The following is a 23,149-nucleotide window of genomic DNA, read 5'->3' on the forward strand; positions in this document are numbered from 1 at the left end:
TGTGGAACTTCCTAGTACTATATAATAAATGACATTGAATCATCCCAATAAAAATGAGGCCACTCAGAATTGGGGACAAATGTGAAAAATAATCATTTTAAGGATTGCCCCCTCTCTGAAGCTGTTCTTGAATCCAACATGAAAATGATGTCTGACCTCCGTAGAGATTACTAGATATTTCTGTTTTAATCTCTCCTTTATTTCAGTCACATTTTGTCATATTTATGTACGTGCCATAGCCTGCATATGTATATGCACTGGCACACAGATACAGAAACCTCTGTGTGTGTGTGTGTGTGTGTGTGTGTGTGTGTGTGTGTGTGTGTGTGTGTGTGTATCCATTAGATTGTAAGCCCCTTGAGGGCAGGTTATCAATAGAGATGAATTAAATCATCTTTATCTCCAGTTCTCAACCCAGTGCCGATACAAAAATATGTATTAAATAAATGTTCATTGAATTGCATATTTTTTTCAAATATATAGCAGCTACATCAAGAAGGACTTCTATATGGAAACTTTCAGTTAATTAATCACTGAATAAGTTAATAGGCATTTATTTTTCAGTTTTTATTAGAGGCTTAATAATTTTTTCTGTCCTTCCCACCACTTCTCATAACATTTTAATGGGAGAAAATGATTTTAGATCTAGAACAACCTTTGAGATCATTTATTTAGTCTAACCCCTTCATTTTTTTTCTATAAGGAAGCTAAAGCATGTAAATGTAACAGTTCATTATGGTGAAAAGAATATTGGATTCGGAATCAGAGAACATGGATTTGAGTTCCTTTGCTACTACTTGCTACATATGTGATCTTGGATAGTCGCATTACTTCTGTGGGACTCAGTTTCTTCATCTGTAAAATGAGTATGAACTAGGTAATCTATAAAGACTTTTCCAACTTTTACTTTGTGATCCTAGATTAAGTAATTGGTTCAACATTAGAAAGATAATCAGAAGTCAGTTACAGAGTCTCAACTGTAATCCAAGATTCTTTGCATTACAGTGTCATTCTTTAACAGCGTTTTTTACCAATAGGTTGGGAACAATGTCCTGATTAAGTTAGTTAAATGTTCCAGAGCTGACACTCTGGTTTATTTGGATGTATCAAAAGCCAGCATGCTTTGGAAAGAGAAATGGCCTTGAAAGTCAGAGAAATGAGTATTTAAGTCCTCAGTTTAATTATTGATTATATAGGATTTCTCTGACCCTTCACTTCATCTCCAAAATGATAATATTTGTACATGTACTACCTAATGTTATGTGAGAAATACTTTGTAAAACTGAAATCCCAGTGTAAGTATAAGTCCCCCCCCCTTTTTTTTTTTTATGAAACATGAACCAAAGAGTCAGGATCTCAGAAGCTGGGTATCCTAAGGTTTGGTGTCCAAAGATATTCATAGAGAAATGCACAAAAATGCTGAGCACTCACAGTTCATGCTTAGTATAAGCCTATCTAATAACCTCATGGGATTTCTAGCACAGCCATCATAGACATAGACAAAACAGAAACCAATCCTTGAGCAGAACAGAAAAGATAAGATAGGAATGGTTTGGGCATTTACACATGGCCTTTAGGAAGTAGTTTCTGAAGCATGTAGAAAATAGTGCTCTGTCCCTGACACCAAGAAAAGACAGAAGAATTGGCTTAAAAGTTTAGTCATGCCTTATAGGCCAAGGATCCTGTGTTTGATAGAAATACAATGGCTAGATCTTATACAGTTGTAATCTAATAACAGTTGATAGTTAGCCCTTTATGGTTTGCAAAGTATTTTATATACATCTCCACATCTCTTTGTTAATAAATGCTTAATATCCAACTACATTTTATTTCCTGAGCTCCAGCTCCTTCTCACCAATTTCCTTTTGAACTGGATGTCCTGTAGACATTTGAAACTCAACATATTTAAAATAAAACTCATTTATCTTTCTCTGCAGACCAACTTTTCTTTCAGCTACCTTCTGTTGAGGACATCACCCTTCTTCAGTCTCCCAAGGTTGCAATTTCATAATGATCCTTAGTTTTTAACTCAACCTCATCCCACACATTGAATCAGTTGCCAGATCTTATTTATATCTTCTTTTTTTTAAATTTTTATTTAATAATTACTTTATATTGACAGAATCCATGCCAGGGTAATTTTTTTACAACATTATTCCTTGCACTCGTTTCTGTTCCAATTTTTCCCCTCCCTCCTCCCACCCCCTCCCCTAGATGGCAAGCAGTCCTATATATGTTAGATATGTTGCAGCATCTTATTTCTATCTTCACAACATCTTGTATCCATCCCCCTTTCACTACTCATACAGTCATTACTTTAGTTAAGGCTCTTATCAACTCTTTCCCAGACTATTGCAATGACCTCCTAATTGATAATTCTACATCATGTCCTCTACTCCAGTCCATCTTCCATGTAGGTACTAACTTAACAATTTTTTGCTTCTTATTATAAACTGTACATCAACAAATACATTTCAGTATGCAAAGAAAAACTGAGGGTTATAGATAAAATTATTTTTTTTTTTTTGCTAAGGCAATTGGGGTTAAGTGACTTGCCCAGAGTCACACAGATAGCGGTATTAAGTGTCTGAGGTCGGATTTGAACTTAGGTCTTCCTTACTTCAGATCTGGTACACTATCTACTTCGTCATTTAGCTGCTATATATATAAAATTATTAATTTCTGTTTATTTTCTTCTCATGACATTTTTTTCCTTCAGTATTCACACTTAACATAGTACTCTAATGCTACCTTTCTTGTCTACATTTTCTTCATTTTGCTCTTTTATTTTTTGAAACAATTCATTGACTTTTACCCCATCTCCCTCCTGACTTCCCTTGTCACAAGAAGAAAAATGAAAGTTATCCCTGATAATAGATAAATATAATCACCCAAAGCAAATATACACATCTGTCTATATATTGAGAAAATATGTCATTTAGGACTTCTGTCTATTTAATTTTGGCATCTCTGTGCCAAGAAGTGGGAGACATAGTTCATTATCAGTTTTTTGAACCATATTTGATCATTGTGTTGGTCAAAGTTCTTAAGTCTCATTTTTTCTTTACAATACTGTAGCTATTATATAAATTGTGGGTTGGGGTCTGCTCACTTCTCTATGTAGTAGCTCATACAAAATCAACCCAAGCTTCTTTGAAGTAATTTTTTTCATAATTTTAAACATAAAATACATTACATTCATATACTATAATTTAGCCATTCCCCATTCCGTACATAGTTATTTACAACAACAAAATGTGTGTTTATAAATATTTTTGTCTAAGTATCCCTTTCCTTTCTTATTGGGTCAAATATGCAGAGGTTAGTGATTTTATGGTTGTAGTTTCTAGAATATCAAAGTGATTTCCCTAAACCATATGTCTGTAGGTAACTCCTCTATTCTCATGGTTCTCTATTGATTCCCTAATCTAAAATAGAACTTCCTGTGTTTGATTTAAAACTTTTTACAACCTGGCGCCATCCTGCTGTTCCTGCCTCCTTACACAATACTCGTCTTCCTGTATTCTATGACAGAGGTGCCAAACTTACAAGAAAACTACATTTTCATGAAGCATAATGGAAATGGAAAATGTTTAACAAAATAAACAAAAATATATCAATAGTATTAACTTGCAGCTTTGTATGTAAACACATGGTCTGCAAGTGCTCCTTTTCTATTTGAGGACCTTCTTTCTGTTTCTTACATTTAGTACTTATTTTAGTACATTCTTACATTTAGTAACTTATCACCTGTCTCCAGACCTTTATACCAGCTGTCTTCCATACCTGGAATACAGTCCTTCTACAGCTCTCCATCATGGAATCCATAACTTGTTCCAAGATTCACCTCAAATACTACCTTCCACATTAAGCTCCTTGATCTATCCAACACCTTCCTTATATTATATTGTATTTATTTTGAATATACTTATGTATGCACATATTGACTCCATAGAATGCAAGCTCCTTGAAAGCAAGAACTTTCCCCCTTGTCTGTGTAACCCCAGTGTAATCCCAATAGTAGATAATTATTAAATACTTCTTGATCATTTAATTGATTAGCCTTACCATTTATAGGAGAAGATGAATGAGGATATGAACAATTTTAAAAAGTGAAGATCCGAAAGGAAGTGAGGAAGTCAGATCAGATAGTTTTAGGGCTCCTCAGTTCTAGTCTGTTCTTAATCTTTCTACTCCATTCATCTCCATCCCATCTCGCTCCTTTTCTTCAGTGTCAAAAATGAAAAAATGATCTATATCCAATTCCTTTCTTTTCTACTACTTATTCTCTCTTGAATCAACCTCTTGCAATAAAGCTTCCACCCTACAATGCTAATGAAATGGCTCTTTCAAAAGTGTCCTCCTAATCACCAAATCCAATGGCTTCTTCTCAGTCCTCACCTTACCTGACTCCGCTGCAGCTTTTGATTCGGCCATTCCCTCCTACTTGATCCTTAATCTTCTGGTTTTTAAGAAACTACACTCTGTGGTACCTCCAGAAAAAACAATGGATTAAAAGTAAGAAGACACAAGTCTTAATCTCAGAACATTTTATACTGTGTAAGTTGAGACCCTCTCCTCAAACTTTTTAAATAGGGGGCCAGTTCACTGTCCCTCAGACTGTTGGAGGGCCGGACTGTAGTAAAAACAAAAACTTTGTTTTGTGGGCCTTTAAATAAAGAAACTCCATGGTCCTGGGTGAGGGGGATAATCGTCCTCAGCTGCCGCATCTGGCCCACTGGCCGTAGTTTGAGGACCCCTGCTCTAACTTCTTTATCTATAAAATGAGGATGGTTTAGATGATTGCTAAAAGCTCTCTCTTCTAACTAGAAAACTGATGTTCCTATCTCTTAACCACTTCTTTTTTGTCTCTTTTTCTTTTCTTTTTTTGCTAACTTACTTCATCTTTTCTCCAGACTTTAATGTAAGTGCTACCCTAGGGTCTGTCCGAGGTGTTATGTGCTTTCTCTAGATTCTCCCTTGGCAATCTTATTGTCTACTACCACTGCTTCTATACAGATGACTTCCAAATTTAAATCTCTATTTCCATGGCTGAGCTTTAGACTTTTAAATATGCATACATAAATGTGCAAAGTATCAAAAACAAGCAGATGAACTAAAGGCCCTAATTCAAAGAGACAAATATGATACCATGGATATTATTGCTAAGATGTGGGAAGGATAAAATTCATGACTGAATCATGGCTGTGGATGAGTGTATCTTACTCATAAGAAACAGAATGGGTTAGAGGTAGAATGAGATAATATATATACTCATGAAGATATCCAGAAATCAAAGGAGAAGCATGGAAGAAGGCACTTGATTAAAGATCATTAAAGAGAGAAATGAATGATTTTGTGTTCAAAGTATGCTATAGAACACTTGGAAAGAAAGAGGAAATAAAATGTTTGGGAAATAGATAACAAAATTATCATAGAGATATAATATAGTAGTGACAACTTGACTTATTCAGACATTTCCTATGCCAAAAATAGCAACTAAAAATTTCTTGACCTAATGATAATTTCAGCCTTGAAAAGATAGAACTACCAATAAGAAGAGATTCTCTTCTAGATCTGATTTTTATTAATTGTGAGGAACTAGCTGTTGGGGAGTAAATTTTTATTATTTTTTTATTATAGCTTTTTATTTACAAGATATATGCATGGGTAATTTTTCGCATTGACCTTTGCAAAACCTTCTGTTCCAACTTTTCTCCTCTTTCCCCCCCTTTTGTCCCCCCCTTTTTACCTCCCCCTCCCCCGATGGCAGGTAGACATACATGTTAAATATATTAAAGTATATGTTAAATACAATATATGTATACATATCCATACAGTTATTTTGCTGCACAAGAAGAATAGGACTTTGAAATAATGTAAAATTAACCTAAGAGGAAATTAAAAATGCAAGTGGACAAAAACAGAGAAATTGGAAATGCTATGTAGAGGTTCATATGCATTTCCCAGAGTTCTTTCGCTAGGTGTAGCTGATTATATTCATTATTGAACAAATGGAAGTGATTTGGTTCATCTCATTGTTGAAGAGAGCCATGTTAATTAGAATTGATCATATAGTATTGTTGTTGAAGTATATAATGATTGGGGATTTTTAAAAGAATATATGGAAAGCAAAAGTAAGGGCAGGTAACTGGATAGATTTAAAAGCTTGGTACAGTTTTATAGGAGATGTCAGAAATGCTCAAACATAAATTTCCAAATTTCTCAGCTCTCAGGCAAAATTAGGGAGAGCAAAAGGGTTTGGAATTTTTAAAGGCCATATTATGGGAAAAAAAATTAAAGAAGAGGAAGAACTGTTGCTAAGATAAATGGGAAAATAATAGCTGACAGCAAAGCAAAGGCAAAAACACTCAGTTAACATTTGCTTCTGTTCTCTGCCATGAAGAATGATCCTTGAACTGGAAAGGACAGGATAAAAATGGCTAATAAGACTGAATCTAATTAAGTTTAATTCAGTGGAGATAAAAGTCAAGTCTCAAAGTTATATACAAAGAAATTCAATTTCACAAGTATAAGATGGGAGAGATTCTAGTGAGCTATTCTAAAAGATGTGGAAGTCTCTAATATGTTGCATACTCTTTGAATCAGCAATGAGATATTAAAGCCATAAAAGTTCATGAAGCCTGTGGCTACATTAAGAGAAATAGCCTTTAGGAATCAGGAGTTAGTCCATGCCCTTATTAGACTTTGTCTGGAATATCACGTTCATGTAATAGTTTGAGGACACCAAGAAGTTAGAGAATCTTCAGAGGAGCACAACCAGACTACTAAAGGGCCTTACCATATCATATGAGGCCTGGGTGAACATGAAGAAAAGAAGGCTCAGAAAAGACATATTAAATATTTTCAAATATCTGAAGGGCTGTCCTACAGGAGAATGGTAAGACTTGTTCTTGGTGTCAGACAGAAGAACCAACTACAAGGATGAGTAGACGTTGCAAAAAAGGGCAGATTTAAGTTTTAATATCTTAAATGATCTGTCTAAAAGTGGAAAGGGTTGCCTGAAGTGATGGATTCTTCCTCAAAGTCTTCAAGCTGAAGCTAAGTAATCAATCTATCAAACAAAAATCATTTATTAAGCACTTACTACATGCTAGTCACTGTGCTAAGTGTGTCAAGAGAGAAAGATTTTTTTAAAAAGTCTATCTTTAGGGAGCTAACATTCTAATTCGCGAGACATGTAAATAAAAGAAATTAACTGTAAGTAGAATGTACTCTTAGGAAGATGTTAGTAACAAAGAGGCCATCCTCTAGATGGTAAAATTTGAGTTGCAATTAAAAGGAGCCACAAGAAATTTTAAGAGGCTGAAAGAAGGAAAGCATTCTAAACAGAAGAGTGCAAAGGCATTGAATAGCCATTTCTCAAGATTTTATATTGGCGATTCCTTTTGAATATGGAATGGACTAAGTAGCCATTGACTATTCTTTGATCTTGATTATAACATCCATTATCTTTACTGTACTACATATTTCCTATCTAATCCTATCTTCAAGATTTCCTGTTTCTTTTGAGGACATTGCCATGGACCTAGTCACCTCAGTTCACAACTTAATTTATTTCTTCTCTCATTTACAATTCTACCTCTACAGGTTCTATCTTCTGTCTTTTCTCAGTTTACCTGGCCATTCTTACTGGCCATATCCTCAAAACCTCTAGGACTATTACAATAACTTCTTAATCTCCCTTCTTCTAGCTTCTCCTGCTCAATCCATTCTCCCTGCAGTTGCCAAGACACAGGTCTGACCATATCACATCCCTGGTCAAAAATCTTCAACTCTCCATTGCCTCTAAAATAAAATGCAAACTCTCTATGTTGGCATTTAATATCCTCCACAATTTGGCTCCTACCTGTCCAGACTTACTTTGTAATACTCCCTTTCATATACTCTACCTTCCTGCTAAATTGGCTAGCTGTTATCCTGAACTTCACATTCCACTTCCCTCCTTTGCACAGACTGTCCCTCATGCCTAGAATGTTACTCCCTCACCTCCTAAGGGAAGCTGTTCGTTCCTTCTCCCAGGTTTTCTCATATATATATATATCCTTTAGAGCTGTCTCAGGTTCAAGGCATACTTGAGGAAGATGTGGTCTGCTGTGACAGAAATCAATTTCTCCCTCAGAGATATTTATCTTTCTCTCTATCCTGAGGAGTAAGTGACTTGCCTAGGGTCACACAGCTAGGAAGTGTTAAGTGACTGAGGTCAAGTCCTCCTGACTTCAGGGTTGGTGCTCTGTCCCCTGCATCACCTACCTGCCCTTCTTGTTTATTTCAAGACAGGTCAGATTTCACCTTCTGATGGAGGTTTTTCTTGATCTCTAACTAACCACCCACCTACTGCCAATGCCTTCCACTTCCACTATATATTATCTTATATTTATATCTAAACATAATTGTTTGAATGTTTTCTCCTTTATCAAAACATGAACTCTTTGAGGACCGATACTGTGTTTTTGCCTTTCTGTCTTTTCCTATTGCTTAGTACAAGGTCTGTAAATACACAGTAAATGCTTGGGAGACCAACTGGAGAATACATTAACTCAAAGCAAAAGGCATTACTTGAAATGAAAAGCAAAGTGGGTAACAAAGGGCTAAATGAAGCAAAAAATGGTCTTGACACCCAATTCCTTCCTACATTCAAGTATGGAAAGAGGGCATTGGTGCTGGTCTTAATTTCTACCTTGAAGTTATAGAAGGAAGAGATATACAAGTCATTCCAGTGGGGTGTTTTAGGTAAGTGTTTACAGTAGCAGCAGAGAGTTTACTGGATTTCAGCTCCATTTTGGACAATCTCATTTTGATTTTGTTGTTTTTGCTGCCCTTCTTCCTTCCTCCCCCTATTGATATAGGGAATTGGAAAATCAACTAATAAGCTGCTACTCATATTCTGCATGATTCTCCCTAGTTTAGTCCTCTTTCACTCTTGACCTGCCAGGATAGAGTATTGATCCACAGGTTCTGAGTGTCCCAAGATGCTTTCTTCTCTGCTGGCCTCACACCCCTACTTCTTGGGTCAGGATTCAATTCACTGTATTGCAGGCTATGGCAGAGTGGGCAGCTCTTCCCTTTGTCTCTGTAACTCTGTTTCTTTTTCTGTTGTCTTCTGTAGAACAGTTTGACTTGAAAAATAGTAGGTTCTTCATCAATGGAGGTCTTCAAGCAGAGGTGGTATGACTATTTTTGAGCTCTTTCTAGGATCTAGCTGTCTTGGTTAACTGAATAGATGCAAACTAGCTTACTTAGCCCCCTCTGTCTTGGTGGTTCCAGATTCCTGGATCTTTACATCTTTTTCAGCTTTCACCTGTGCCATCTCACCATCTGCCTTCCCAGCTCTCTATTCATGTTATCTCATTATCTTCCTTCATACTTCTGTATTTATCCCCATCTGGATTAGCACCCTACCCATCAGACCTAGACCCCTGTACTCTACACTTCCAGAATTTCTGTCACCAGACCCTGAGAAAGTTAATCTGATCATCTTTAGAATTCCTGCCTTATAAGCCCAGACTTCTTGTTTAGGTACCATATTCCTCTTAAGTGGGTAGACTAGCCTACTATGTCACCTTCTCATCCAACTATTCACCTAAGCTATCTCTACTTACTTGCTGATAAGGTAATTTTAGGCAAAGTAATAAAGTCAATAGTATCATTGATTCTGGAAAGTGTCAGCTAACTGCCCAATGGATCAGTTTACCATCCCTGGAACTTTGCAGACCATCATTCCCTTCCTTGGCCACCACTTTTATATATGTACATAATATTATAGTGTAAGGTACTTAAGAGTAGAGATTGTTCCCCATACTTGTATCTCCAGTGCTTATGACAATGCTTGACACACAATACTTATTAAACTCTTTTTCATCCAATCATTAATGTTGTAGAAGTTATTGCTCTGATATAGATTGGACTAATTGATCTCTGAGGTTCCTTCTAATTTTTAGAATCTGGTTCTGTAACTCTTAGCCTGACATTTCAGGGCTTTCCCAGTAAGATCCCTACCTTTCCAACCATATTTCATGACACTCCTTTGCAAACTCTTTGATTAAGCCCAACTGGACATCCATTTTCTTGTCAGCATGCTACAAACTTCAGCTTTGCATTTTGATTCTGTGCAAAATCATTTAAACTCTTGAGAATGTATGAGTTATTATTCTTAAAAACCAACTGAATTGGGGCAGTTAGGTGGTTCAGTGGATAGAATACCAGCCGTGAAGTCAGGAGGATCTGAGTTCAAATCTGATCTCAGACACTTAACACTTCCTAACTAACTATGTGACCCTGGACAAGTCACTTAACCTCAATTGCCTCAGCACATAACCAAAAAAAAAAAAAAACACAAAACAAAAAACCAACTGAATCTTCTGAGGCTTATTATACATATTATACATATAATGGGGATTCATTTGGCCCCATTGGCTAGCCCCTCCCCCCCAAACACATTACTTCCCTCCTTACAATCTTTGGCCCAGCCAAAATAGCCTTTGGTGTTCCTCTCACACAAGATAAATCATCTCTTCCCGGAATGCATTTCTTTCCCTCTCTCAGAATTCCTGATTTCTATCATCTTTCCTTAAGAGTTACCCTCTACTTGAAATCTTGTCCAACTTCCCCAACTGCTAGTACCTCTCCACCAAAATCACTCTAGACTTAGTTTGGGTATATTTATGGGTATATGGGTATACTTATGTGTCTCACTTGCTGAGTCAGGCAATAATGATTCAATAATCATTTAAGTGCCTACTTATATGACATGCACCAGGCTAATCTCTAGGAATACAAATTAAAGCCAAAAAAAAAAAAAAAGCCCCTTCCCTGAAGGAACTTATGGAAACAAACAATTTAGGTTCCAAATATGGCTATTAGATGGAAAGACATCTGAAATAGGAAGACATTGTAATCTAAGCCCCTTTAGAACAGACTGATTTTGTGTGTGTGTCCCTAGCTGAGGCCAGAGTGCCTGTCACAGCAAATTGATTAAACAAGCTTACTAGGCCCTAAGGATTAATTAAAATATGTTTTCCTGGAAGCTTTCTGGTTCAGTCCCCCTTCTGAGCTCACCGATTGATTATCTTAAAACTTCTTCAAGAACCCTTGTGATTCTCTTCGCCTTCTGATTATGATACTCTCTTCCACTTCCATGCAGCCTTCTTACATTTCGCAGCACTTCTCTCCCCCGCCCCCCTTTTGATTCGGTGACGCTGGCCAAGCTGCTCCCAGAGTCTCCACTGGCTCTCCCCCAAGTCTGGAACGCTTTCTCCCTCCTCAGCCCGGCTACCTGGCTGCTCTGGCTAAGCAGCCTTGCCCAGTCCTGGTTCTTTCTCTCGGAGATTCTCGCTCCCGCTCCTTCCTCTGCCTTTGGTACACAGCTGTCTGCATGTTCTCCCCCCTCCCCTGCCCCATGAGATTCTGAGGTTAAGGAGAAGAATTGTTTCGGGTACACCCGAGCTTAGCCCGGAGCCCGGCTCATGGCAGGGGCGCGCTTCATTTGCTAATTGGCTAACATAACTCGTTGTGCAGCTCCGTCAAGTATCTCTCAGGCAATACTGGGCACGATACCAATCTTACTGATCGGTCCGTGAGCTCTCGCAAGGCGACCAGGTCTGTCCCCTGGTGCTCAGCAAAGCGCTCCGCACCCATCAGGCACTTAAAAATATTTCCCGGGGAAGTGAGCGACTGTTGCCCCTCTTCGCGGTCTCTCTCACTGGTGGTCTCCAGAGCCCGGGCCTCTGGCCCCCCGAGAGTCTCGGGGCTCCGGATCGGCCTCTGTCATCCAGACGGCACCAGGTTCTGCTCTTCACACTAGGTGTCGCTACGACCCCCTCCAGAGAAGGCGTTAAAAGAGCAGAACTGCACTCACACCCTCACTTCTCCTCCCCTCCACATAGCCACGTGTCGAAGCAAGGGCCCGCCCACCACGCTCTGCGCAGGCCCGGCCAAGGACGGGCGGACAGACCACCGAGACTGGGAGTCCTCCCTACAGCCTATTGAGGCCCTAGGCGCATTCCGATCTAGGATTGGGCAGCACCCCCAAGGGGGGCGGGAATCTGGGGCGACACTTCCGGTCCGGGAGATCAGCCTCTCTCCGTGGGGGCGGTTCGGGGTCCAGTGGGGCCGGTCTGTGTCCACCGCCTCGGTCCCCGGCGCGGCCCCGGAGCGGAGGGTGAGTCCTGGCCGGCCCCAGACGTGGAGGGGTAAGAGGAAGAGTCCGGGAGGGTCTGGGGTCCCCTCCCTTGCCTCCGTCCTCTCCAGTCCCCTTTTCTCCGTCGCCTCCCCCCCCCCCGATTTCCCTGCTGCTCCAGGTTCCCCCACTCCTTCCCCCCCCTTTTGCCTCTGCCGGTTCCTTCCCTCCCTGGGGTCTCCCCTTTCGCGTCCCCCCTTCTTTCTCCTGCCAGCCCTTTCCCCTGGCCACTGTCCCCCTTTCTCACCTTCATCGGTCTCCTCCCGGTCCAGAATGCTCCCCCCCCCCATCCCTACTCCTCTCCTCCCCCTCGCTTCTGCCGTGGCTCCCCTCTTACTTCCTTAGGCCCCTTCGTCTTTTCTCTCCCATGTCTGTGGCTTCTGCCCTCTACCATCGGTCCCCTCCCCTGTTTCCCGTCCCCTCTTCTCCCCTCTGCCAACCTTTCCCCTGTCCAGAATCTCCCTCCCTTTAGTCCGTCCGGGCTCTCCTACTCCCCGCCCCCATAAACCCCTTCCCCTAGCCGCGGCCCCTCCTCGATCCCACCGGTCTCCTCCCCTGCTCAGGGTTCACCGTCCTCTCCTCAGCCCTGTGATTCCCCCCAGTTTCTCGTCCTCGAAGTCTCCTCTCACCTTGTGGGGTTTCCCTTCTTGCCCCCCCCACCCCTCTTTACCCGCAGCCCCCCCCCCCCAACTCACAGTCCTCCGTTTTCTTTCCTAGTTGGGTTCTCTCCTCATTCCAGCTGGCCACCTCCTTTTCCTAGGCTCCTCCCTTCTATCCCCCATTGACTCTCTCTGCTCTCAGCACCCTCTCATTACTTCCAGCCCTACCTCTGCCCATGGGGTCCTCTTCTTCCCCTCCACCCCCACCCCCCTGCATCGGCCCCTTTTGCTCCCTTTCCTGCCCAAGATTCCCTCCAGCCTCTTCCCCGGTGGCCCTTTCCCCCACCTTTCGGCCCCTCCCCTGCAGGGCCCCCCTTCAGTCTCTCATCTTTGCCTTTTTCCTTCTCTCTACACCCCATTTCCCTGCGAAACCCACAAGTTCCCTTTCCTTCAGAGGGTTTCCTCCTCTCCTGTCCCCTTCTCTCGGCTTCTCTACCCCCCTCCTTCATGGATTCCCTCCCTTTCCCATCTAACTTCTCCATGCTGCCCCAGGCTTACACCACTTTCTGCACAGAGGTCTTCCTTCTTTACCCCTCCAGGTATCCCCTTTCTCTGAGGCAAGCCAGTACTTTCCAGTGAAAGATGTTCTTTCCTCATCTGTCCCCTCTTCTCCTTCCCTTCACTCTACTCCACTCCTCTCCAATTTCTCTTCCCCCCTTAACTGCACCAAGCATTCCCTCTCCCTAGCCCCACCAACTGCCAAAGATTCATTCCCTTCTAAGTCTCTTCCTTTCCTCTTCTTTTGCCAGGTCAGGCATCCCCTCTCTCTGAGATCTGCCAGTTCCCTTCCCTCCACAATCTTTCCCCAATTAGCCTCCTCCACTGCATTAGCCTTCTCTTCCCCTGTCCTGATATGGATCTCCTCCTTTCCAGTACCCTTCTCTTCTCTGTCTCCCTGCTAATCCCTCTACTTACCAGTCTTCTCCTGCCACCCTTGCCAAACCTGTAGGGATCCTCTGCCCTACAGTCCTCTTCTTTTCCCAGCTTCCAAAGCTTCTCCCTCTACCAATTCCCTTTCTTTCTCCCTCTCTCCCCCTCCCCTGTCTCCTTTGTCTCTTAGAATCTATCCAGCTCTCTTTTGCATTTCCCCTCTCCTTTTCAGGTGTCCAATCTTTCTCTCCAGAGACTTCCTTCCATGAAGTTTTATCTCTCCACGTCATTCCTCTTCCATTCTTTCATCTTTCCATCCCTTAAGTGTTTCTACAAGACAGAATCCTTAGAAGGGTGAGCTGGGGCTTGAAAGTTTAGGGTATTTTGGGCACTGCTCAAAGGGGCACAAGATAGACACACTCATGCATAGTTGGGTAGAGGATTGACACTTTAAGGCAGACCCACCTTGTATTCACATAAACACAAACATACATTTGTTCGTATCACACACACTTACATTTCCACACTTAACATCAGAGACAGAATCACTGCCCCAGGCACATTCAAACCTGTCCAGTCACAGCTGCACACCTTCCATATACAGATGCTCTGTTCCATAGCATTTAGGTCACACTATTTTCCTGAGTGCCTTAGAGGTTAGGCCTCATTTAAGAGCACCCAGAGGTACTTTAAACTTATGTTTTTGGGGTCAAACCTTTATAGTGGTTCTGTATAGGTCTGCCTTGCGTTCAGTGTGTGAGTTAGTCTGTAGTGGCTGAGCTGTGGTTTAACAAGTGTTGTTTTTAAAGGCACAATGACATTACTAGATGTTTGCTTAGTTGGATCTGTTTTCTCATATAAAATGAAGGGTTGTGCCAAATGATCTTCCAATTCCAATTCTTAACATTTTTCTTGATATTTGTGCAGGGAGGAAGGGCCCTGTGTTAGGTACTTGGCTAGAAGAAATCTGGACAGCAATTCTGTCCTCTGGCACAGAACCTTGTGATTTAGTTCTCTTCTCCCAGTCTTGAGCTTCAGGTGCCTTTGTGTTTGAGAAATATGATTGTGCATATGTGGGAACCATCCAAGCTTCACATGAAATGATGGTGAAACAACTAAAGTAATTACCAGAACTTAAAATACAGGTTTTTCTATTAATGTTAACATCTCATGCATGTAAACTGTACTTTGTGCCTTTTCAACCATTTTCTATTGAGCTTTATAACAGATTTTTGAGGGAAGGGATGATTGGCCTGATTTAATAGAAGAAGAAACCAGAGAAAGTGTTGTGCTTAAGGTCTCATACATAGAAAGTTAGTGGCAGTCAGGAGTAGAGCTCAGATTTCCTGATTCTTGGTGACTTTCCACTTCCCTCTATTGTCTCTGTGGAAGGATTACCATAAGAGCTCAAATCCCTCAAATTTAGACTGAGGAGATAGAATTGCACTTAAATTCTCCTTTGGGTTCCATATCACTTTTTAAAAACCATTTCTTCTCCTTCAGAAGTTCAGAAGCTACTTTTTGAATCATTCCAGTAGTAATCTGACTATACAAAGGACTGCAAAATCTTTTTCAACTTAGATTCAGCCTATTGAAATCTGAAAGACGAATTTGAAGCTTTAATTGATGATGAATTAAACTCGTGTTTTTGTTCTATTTGTCATCTGTGTTTATGCATTTATATTTTGTGTGTGTGTCTCCATATGTCAGATTCCCATTGATTAATCCATATCAGAAATATAATGAAGTGATTGCTTTTCCCACTCAATTTCAATACAGATTTTAAACAGCTATTCATGTTCCAAGAAATTTAGAAGACACGTGAATGTTCTCCCTGTGCCCTATAGAGTTGCTCTGAAAAGATTACAGATCCATTTTTGCCTCACTTGATAAACAAGTCTGCAGAAAGTTCACTTTTCTTAGGTAATTTTAATCCTTCATTTACAATATTAAGTTGAATAGATACCAAGAATTTATTTATGTATGAATTGGATGAGATAACCTTGAAGATCCCTCCCAACTTCATGAATTGTCTTTATTGCCTGGAAATGAAGTTGAAGCTAAAAACCTTTCCTGCAGATGCTGACTGAGTTTTCTCTGTGTCCAGCATGTACTGGGGCTTTGTGGGAAAGCAAAGAGGAAGGACATGTGGGCCCTTCCTTCCTGGACTCTAGAGTGGAAGAATGAATTAGAGATCAGGGTGTGGGGTGAGTTTGGAGTATCCTGTAGACTTCAGTGGTTCCATGGTGGGCAGGTGCTCCTTTTATTGGTTCAGATCCCAGCCTATCCCGTGGCATGATTGAAGTCCTTTCTAGAACCAGTAACATGTGCTAAAGATTACTTTGTTGGAGTTTTTACATACTGTGTGGATTTAAGCACCTCCCTTTCCTTTTTTGATCACATATTTTATGAGTGACACCCTTTTTGCCACTTCTCACAAGGACATCACCCTTGATAACATGCTACACCTTATGTTCACCTTGTCCTTTGGATCACCTCTAATTTTGGTTGTTTAGAGACTGTCATTCCATAGTGTGCAGCCTTACAGAGTCATTGAAAATTTTTAGGATGAGTATGTGATTTCACTATCTTTTAATGACAAAAATCCTTTTGTAAATATAAATTGGCAGCTGCTTTGCAGTTCACAGGCTTAAAGAATCGCTTTGGGCACTGAAAGATTAATTAGCATGTGCAGGGTCATACAGGATTCATCAGAGGTAAGACTTGAACCCAGGTCTTCTTGACACTGGTCATTATGCCTCTCCAAAATAATTTTTTTTAATGTGGTTGTATGCCACAAAACTTCTTGAGATCATTGAGTGCTACATTGTCTTCCAAGCTTGTTGTGCATCTGAAGTACTTGCCCCATATATATGAACTATCAGACTGTTTCAGTAGCCTGTTCAGGCATCTCCTCATATCATAATCTGCTCATATAAATTTTTCATCCATTTAATTTTCCCTATCTAGATTGTTCAGTTGCTCTTTTCTCAGCTTCCATGAAGGGATCCAATAATCAAGTAGGGCTTATATAATTAGTGCAATGTCATTCTGTAAACAGAAACATTTGGAAGACCTCACCATGTACAAAGTTTTCCCATTCTAATTGAATCATGGCTTAGAATATTTCCATAACAACAGTGAATACCAGAGCATAATTGTATCCCTGTTTGTTGTCTCAGTTGATAATGCTAATCAGATCTTTGAGCAAGTTACTTCCTGTTAGATCTAACAAATAATTATATAATTTTAACATATCTGTGGAAGATATCTTTTTGGAGTTATGGGTCTGGATTTTGTTATAATCGAACAATAAACATGTATCTCAAAGTTCATGTAGCGTGCTCAGGAAATTGTCACTATAAGCAGAGGTGAGCCTGGGGAGTCTTCAAGGCCTGAAAAGAGACTGGGAATGAAGTTGCTATGTGTGTTTCAGAGGGGCCCTATAAACCTTTTATATTTTGGTGATTGCTAAGAAGTTGCTGGATAAACTTAAGAATCAGACCAGAATTTGCTGAAAGAGATGAACTTAACTATGTACCTTTTGGGCAGTTAACAGCAGCTAATTGCCCTTCATGGACACATTCAGTGCTCATAATGATGATGGAGGTGGATCCAGGGGCTATTCTTGTGATAACTGGGGAATCCCAGAGTGACAGAGGGGGCACCATAAATCAGGACTGGTCTTCCACATATGCCTTTCTCTTTTCCCAGCTCTGGCAACTCACCAGGTTCTTCTCTGACTCCCTGAGGGGAACCCAGGAAACCAGGCAATGGCAGCAGAGCTCCTGTCAGTCGGGCCCCAGGTGAGCTGTTTTTCTGGAGACCCCAATCTGCAGAACTTCTTCATTCTTTTTTTTTTTTTTTTTTTAAATCTACTTCTTTCTTCTGCCATGTTAAAAAAAAAAAAAAGGAAGTATTTGTTAAGTTTTAAGGGTACTTAGATGGCATAGTAGACAAAGTCCTGGTGTGGGAGTCAAGAAGATGTGAATTTGAATTCTGCTTCAGTCACTTATTAGCTGTGTGACCTCAGATAAATCACTTAATCAGGGTCTGCTTTGGTTTCCTCAAATTTAAAATGGAGATAATAGCACTTACCTGCTGTTGTCAGAGTCAAATGACATAATAATTGTAAATCACTTTGTAAACCTTAAAAGTCATATATAAACATTAGCTGTTATTATTAATTATTCTTCTTGCTTTTTAAGTTTACAGTGTATTTTCCCCACAGCTATTTTGTGAACTAATGATGGAATCTACATTTTTAACAGCAACTGAAGCACATAGTGGTGGACTGACCTGCCACATAGCTTATAGGTTTTGAAGTTGGGATTTGAATCTAGTTCTCCTGATTCCCAAGAAAAGGTCCATAACTTTTCCCCTGCAATTTGTAATTTTAAAAGGTAGTGACTTCCTGACTGATCTACAATTACCTCAGGTTCATCTCAAATTAATTAATTTTGTACAGATTACCTGACTATCCCAGGTCCATATTGGGAGGGAAATGGGGGGAAAGCGTTTTGGAAGAAAAGATACAATATCTTTTGGACCAGTATAGTCCAAATTATAAGGATTATAGGGAATGATAGAGAAATGTTAACTAGCTAGGATAGTATAATAATTTTTTGCATGTCCTTGACTGAACTGAGTAGAATTCTTTTAGAAATCTTTTTGATTAACTTGATTTTATTATTTCTATTTGCTTTTTATTTTTTCAGTGTAAATAAATACACTAGGAAACATACATTTATGGTGTAGAGTGACTTCCTACTTATCCTTTAAAGCCCAAATGAAATGTTATCTCTTCTAGGAAACCTTCCTTGTTTCCCCTAGTTGGTAATAATCTTTCCCTACAAACTTCAAAAAGTATTTACCATGTAATATTATGTTTTATAGTTACCTGTGTTTGTGGTTTATCTTCAGACTAGATTGTAAACCCATCAGAGAGCAAGGCCATATCTTATCTAAACTTTATTCTCAGGGCCTTGCACAGTTCTCTCTACCTAGGTACTTAATAAATGTTTATTGTCTGAATCAATGAATGAATGACTAGAGTAAGGTAAGGGGAGTGAGGAAAGCTGGAAACCAGAGCACAAACACCAAATGTGGTAGTAATAGAAACTGTTTTGTAGGTTTAGCACTAGATTCATACCTAGGGTACAATACTGAACTTTATTAGATTCAACTATACTGTATCAGTTCCTAAAAAAAAAAAAATCCATTGATTCCTTAAGCAGCTCACTAAACAAGTAATATGATCATGATGAATTAGAAATCCCAGGACAGAGACAGTTTGACCTAATGGGTATTACTAAGACTTGGCTGGATGAGATCCATGACTAGAATATGAAAGATGTATCTTATTCAAATGAAATATGACAAATAAAAGGGAGGATGTATACTAAAATACCTTCATTCAAGCAAATTTAACCAATAAGCTTTTGGGGGAAGAGATGGGAGAGGAGCAATTGGAATTAAGTGACTTGGCCAGGTCATACAACTAGTATGTATTAAATATCTGACATCAGATTTGAACTTAGGTTCTATAGACTTCAGAGCCAACTGTTTCCTGATAAACTTTTAAGTATCTACTCTGTGCTAGGCATCGGGAGAAATAAAAAAAATTGAGACAGTCAGGAACTAGAGTGGAGCAGCATAGAGGAGAACATTTACATAAAGAGGCATGGAAACAGAAACAGGAGTCCAGTTGTTTTCTGATTATATTACAAACCACCTGAATAGACAGAGGAAATAGAGGAATTCAGAAAATATCATAAACCTAGCCTAGGTACATCTCCTAATAGAAGTAGGAGAAATTCAAATGATTAGGATATCTCTGTAGTAGGAGTTCTCTGAGGAAAGAATAGATCATAAGTTTTTGACTTGAAATTACTGATGGTATTTGTAAAGCATAGGTATGACCATGTCATTATCTTACCAAAAATTATCTATAGGATAAAATATAAAATCTTTAGCCTGTTATATAAAACCACACACTGACTACTCCCTGCCTTCCTTTCTTTCTATATATTATCTAGGTCTTCACAGGAAGAAAATCTTTTTGCTGTTCTCTGATTTATTCTTTATCTTGCTCCCCACAAAACTTTCCAAACCACAACATATCCACTCCAACTTATGAGGTCCTCATCCTAAATTAAGCTAAGAATCTCACCTCATTCTTTACTGAGAAAATAGAAACCTTTTTCTCCCCTCTTTTCCCCTTTATATCAAAACCTCTGAATTGTTCTTACTGACCATCTCTTCCTCCAAGATATTTTCTCTTCTCTGAGTTTTCATGCTATTGTTCTCTTTTGCCTGACTACTATTCATTTTGCTTTACTATTTCAGTCCTTTCATATGTTTTTACCAAGGGTAGGATATTCCCCAAGGCTGTGTCCTGGGTCCCTTTTCTATTCTCTCTCTCTGTGCCCTTATGATGTCTATGCAGGTGACTTTCAAGACTATATATCTAATCTTAGTTTCTCCTGAGTACTGATTTTGCATTTTCTATTACCCAATGTATATTTTATTTTATTTATTTTTAATTTAAATTTTATTTTATTTAATAATAACTTTGTATTGACAGAATCCATGCCAGGGTAATTTTTTACAACATTATCCCTTGCACTCGCTTATGTTTCGATTTTTTTCCCTCCCCCCCCCCCCCCCCAATGGCAAGCAGTCCAATAAATGTTAAATATGTTGCAGTATATCCTAGATACAATACATATTTGCAGAACCGAACAGTTCTCCTGTTGCACAGGGAGAACTCAATGTATATTTTAAATTAGGTAGTCCATAAATATCCCAGCTATCATTTTCTTTCCTCTTCCAAGCTTCCTTTTTTTTGTTGAGAAACACTACCAATCTTCCATTGCCCAGTTTCACAGCTTTCACATTATTCTTGACTCCTCTTATGCTACGTATTCAATGAAATGGCCAAACTTGCATTTCTACTTCTACTATGTACATATCTCACATCTGTTTATGACCACCATCCAAGTTTAAGTGTTTACCACCTCTCACCTGAACTATTGCAGTAACCTCCTAATTGATGTCCTTGCCTTAAGTATTATCCCTCATCATATATACATATCCATCAAAGTGATTTTACTCAGATGCAGGTCTGACCATGTCATTGTCCTATTTAGTAAAATCCAATGTGAAAAGTTTTAAAATCCTTCAAAACCTGACCCTAATCTACCATTGCAATCTTATATATTGTTTATATGACCCACACTTGTCAATAAGTATTTAGTAACATGCCAAATACTGTCCTGAGTGATAGTAGTACAAATACAAGGAGAAAGAAGGAAGGTTTCTGCCCCGAAGGAGGTGGGGAAGACAAAGGGTCTGTTGTAGAGAAAATCTGGAGACTCGGGATTGCAGCTGGAGGTGGCTGGCCTGGGCTTTCTTCATAAATCGGAGGTTCTGAGAGGAGCCAGCAATAAAAGGGAGGTGCTTCTGATGGAGAAAATCCAGAACTGCAGTGAGCTTCTAAGGTGAAGAAATTTCTGGGCCTTGTGGAGGGAATGAAGATGTGGCTGGCCTGAGTATCCTTAAAATAGAGATTCGGACTCTCTGTCCCATCTCTGCCTTTATACTAGGCACTCTCTTCACTTCTGCAGCTTGTTTCTTTCAAAACTGCTAGGGTACTATCTTTGACACGAAACCTTTCCTGATTGCTGCAACTTGAATCACTATCTTCCCAGCCCCATCAAATTGACCTTGTATTAGTTGCATTTAGTTATTACATTGTCTCATCCCATGGAATGTAAGCACCCAGTAGTTAATAGTAGGTAGTAGGTAACAGTTTTCACTTCTGGTTCATACATACTTCACTCCACTCAAATTGGCCTCCCAATCTTTGTTCAAATGTTTCCATACTATCTTCCTTAACCCCTGCCACCTCTTAGAGTCCCTTAATCCTCTCAAAGCACAGTTCAAATGTCATCTCCAAATGAAACCTGATTCTATCTTGCTTCCCGTGTAGTCTTTAGGGCCTTCTTCTTTAAATTATTTTTTTAAATAGACTGTATTTTCTTGTCTAGGTATGTTTTGTCAACCTCCAGAAGAATGAAAATTTGTGGGCAGGAATAGTCTTTCTCTCCTATCACTATTGCTCAATAAATGTTTGTTGAAGTTAATTTAACTCAGAAAGTAGAAAAATTTAAAGGGAAATTTTATATGAAATGGATGGGGAGTTCCAGGGGAAATGACTTTTCCATCTTAGCCTGACTGATTGAGGGAAGCTGGAATGGGCTGACTTGTACCTTAGATTAGAAGAAAACAGATTTTAAAGAGTTCAGAAAAAGTATAAGGAGGATCCAGTGGACTAAAGTTCTGTAGAGGAAGTCAGTTCTCGAGGGACAAGAAGCACTCAAGCATAAAATCCTAAAAACACCCAAAGAAACAGTGCTGAAGAAGAGAAAGAGGGAAATTGTCCGAAGTGACTGAAGCAAATACAATTTCATTTTTCTAAAAGATAGGGACAGTCTTTCCATTGATACTTCCCAATATTTTGTTACCACATGTGTGTTAACTCTAAAATAGTCAAAAAAAGAACCAAAAAGTTCATCTGATATCCAAATGGATCGATATGTCCAGCAAGATTAAGAAAAACTTCCATAAACTAAGAAGAGGTCATAAAAGAGGCTAGCTCTTAGTGCCTTGTGTTAGTTAGGGAGGCAGTAAAAGGCACAACACGTGCTGTCCAGCTAATTCAGGAATTTTTGATACATCACATCAGAAAGCAAGAAATGTTCCTCACGTGTGCAACAAATCTTACTCTGGGGAGAAATTTTTTACAATGTTTCCTCTGAGAATCATAAAGTCATTGCGAAGAAAGCAGCTTGCCTGGCCATCAATCACTCATCCAAATACTGATTTGTGCATTTTGTTTGTGTTAAATGTCAAACCACAACATATATAAAAGATGGAAACAGGAGCAGATCAGAGAAGGGAGGACAATAGAGTGGGGTAGACAACACAGAATCACAGGATTTTAAGGGTCAGAAAGGACCTTATCATCCATTTAGTCCAACCTGTATATCACCTTCCAGACAAATGGCAACAGGTCTCTGCTTGAATGCTTATAAGGAAAGAGAACTTGCCACCACTTCTAAGGGTTATTGCTTCTCCTTTTGAATGATTCTAATTGTAAGTAAGTTTTTCCTGACATAAAGTCCAAATTGGCCTTTTTGCAACTTCCACCCATCACTTCTGGTTTGACCATCTGTGAAGCATGAACAACAACTGGTTATTCTTTAAGTTTGGTTGTCCAATCAGTACTGAATTTATCTAATTACTTTCTAACCTAATTCATATCTTTCCATTTATTCCACAAGACTAATAGGAGGTGATATTACATTTTTATAAAACATTTTGGAAAAATCTAAGTATTTTTTTCATTTGCTCCACA

The 23,149-nt window shown here is 39.5% G+C and overlaps 1 protein-coding gene and 1 pseudogene across 5 annotated transcripts in view; both read left to right on the forward strand.

Annotated features, from left to right (window-relative positions):
- The window catches only part of LOC127544676 (ribonucleoside-diphosphate reductase subunit M2-like), a 681,272-nt pseudogene that overhangs the window by 324,853 nt on the left and 333,270 nt on the right, over nt 1-23,149 (forward strand).
- The window catches only part of LOC127544664 (zinc finger protein 16-like), a 56,694-nt gene continuing 42,278 nt past the window's right edge, over nt 8,734-23,149 (forward strand). Inside the window, exons 1-3 of one of the 5 annotated variants that reach the window (XM_051971418.1) lie at nt 8,734-12,212; nt 15,508-15,651; nt 17,443-17,534. In XM_051971418.1, the coding sequence (XP_051827378.1) occupies nt 17,502-17,534 (33 nt within the window). In that variant the 5' untranslated portion in view covers nt 8,734-12,212; nt 15,508-15,651; nt 17,443-17,501. The remainder of the gene's footprint in view (nt 12,213-15,507; nt 15,652-17,442; nt 17,535-23,149) is intronic. The other 4 variants (XM_051971420.1, XM_051971417.1, XM_051971419.1 and 1 more) reach the window with 4 other exon arrangements.

This window comes from Antechinus flavipes, chromosome 1 (assembly GCF_016432865.1).
Source record: "Antechinus flavipes isolate AdamAnt ecotype Samford, QLD, Australia chromosome 1, AdamAnt_v2, whole genome shotgun sequence".
NCBI lineage: Eukaryota > Metazoa > Chordata > Mammalia > Dasyuromorphia > Dasyuridae > Antechinus > Antechinus flavipes.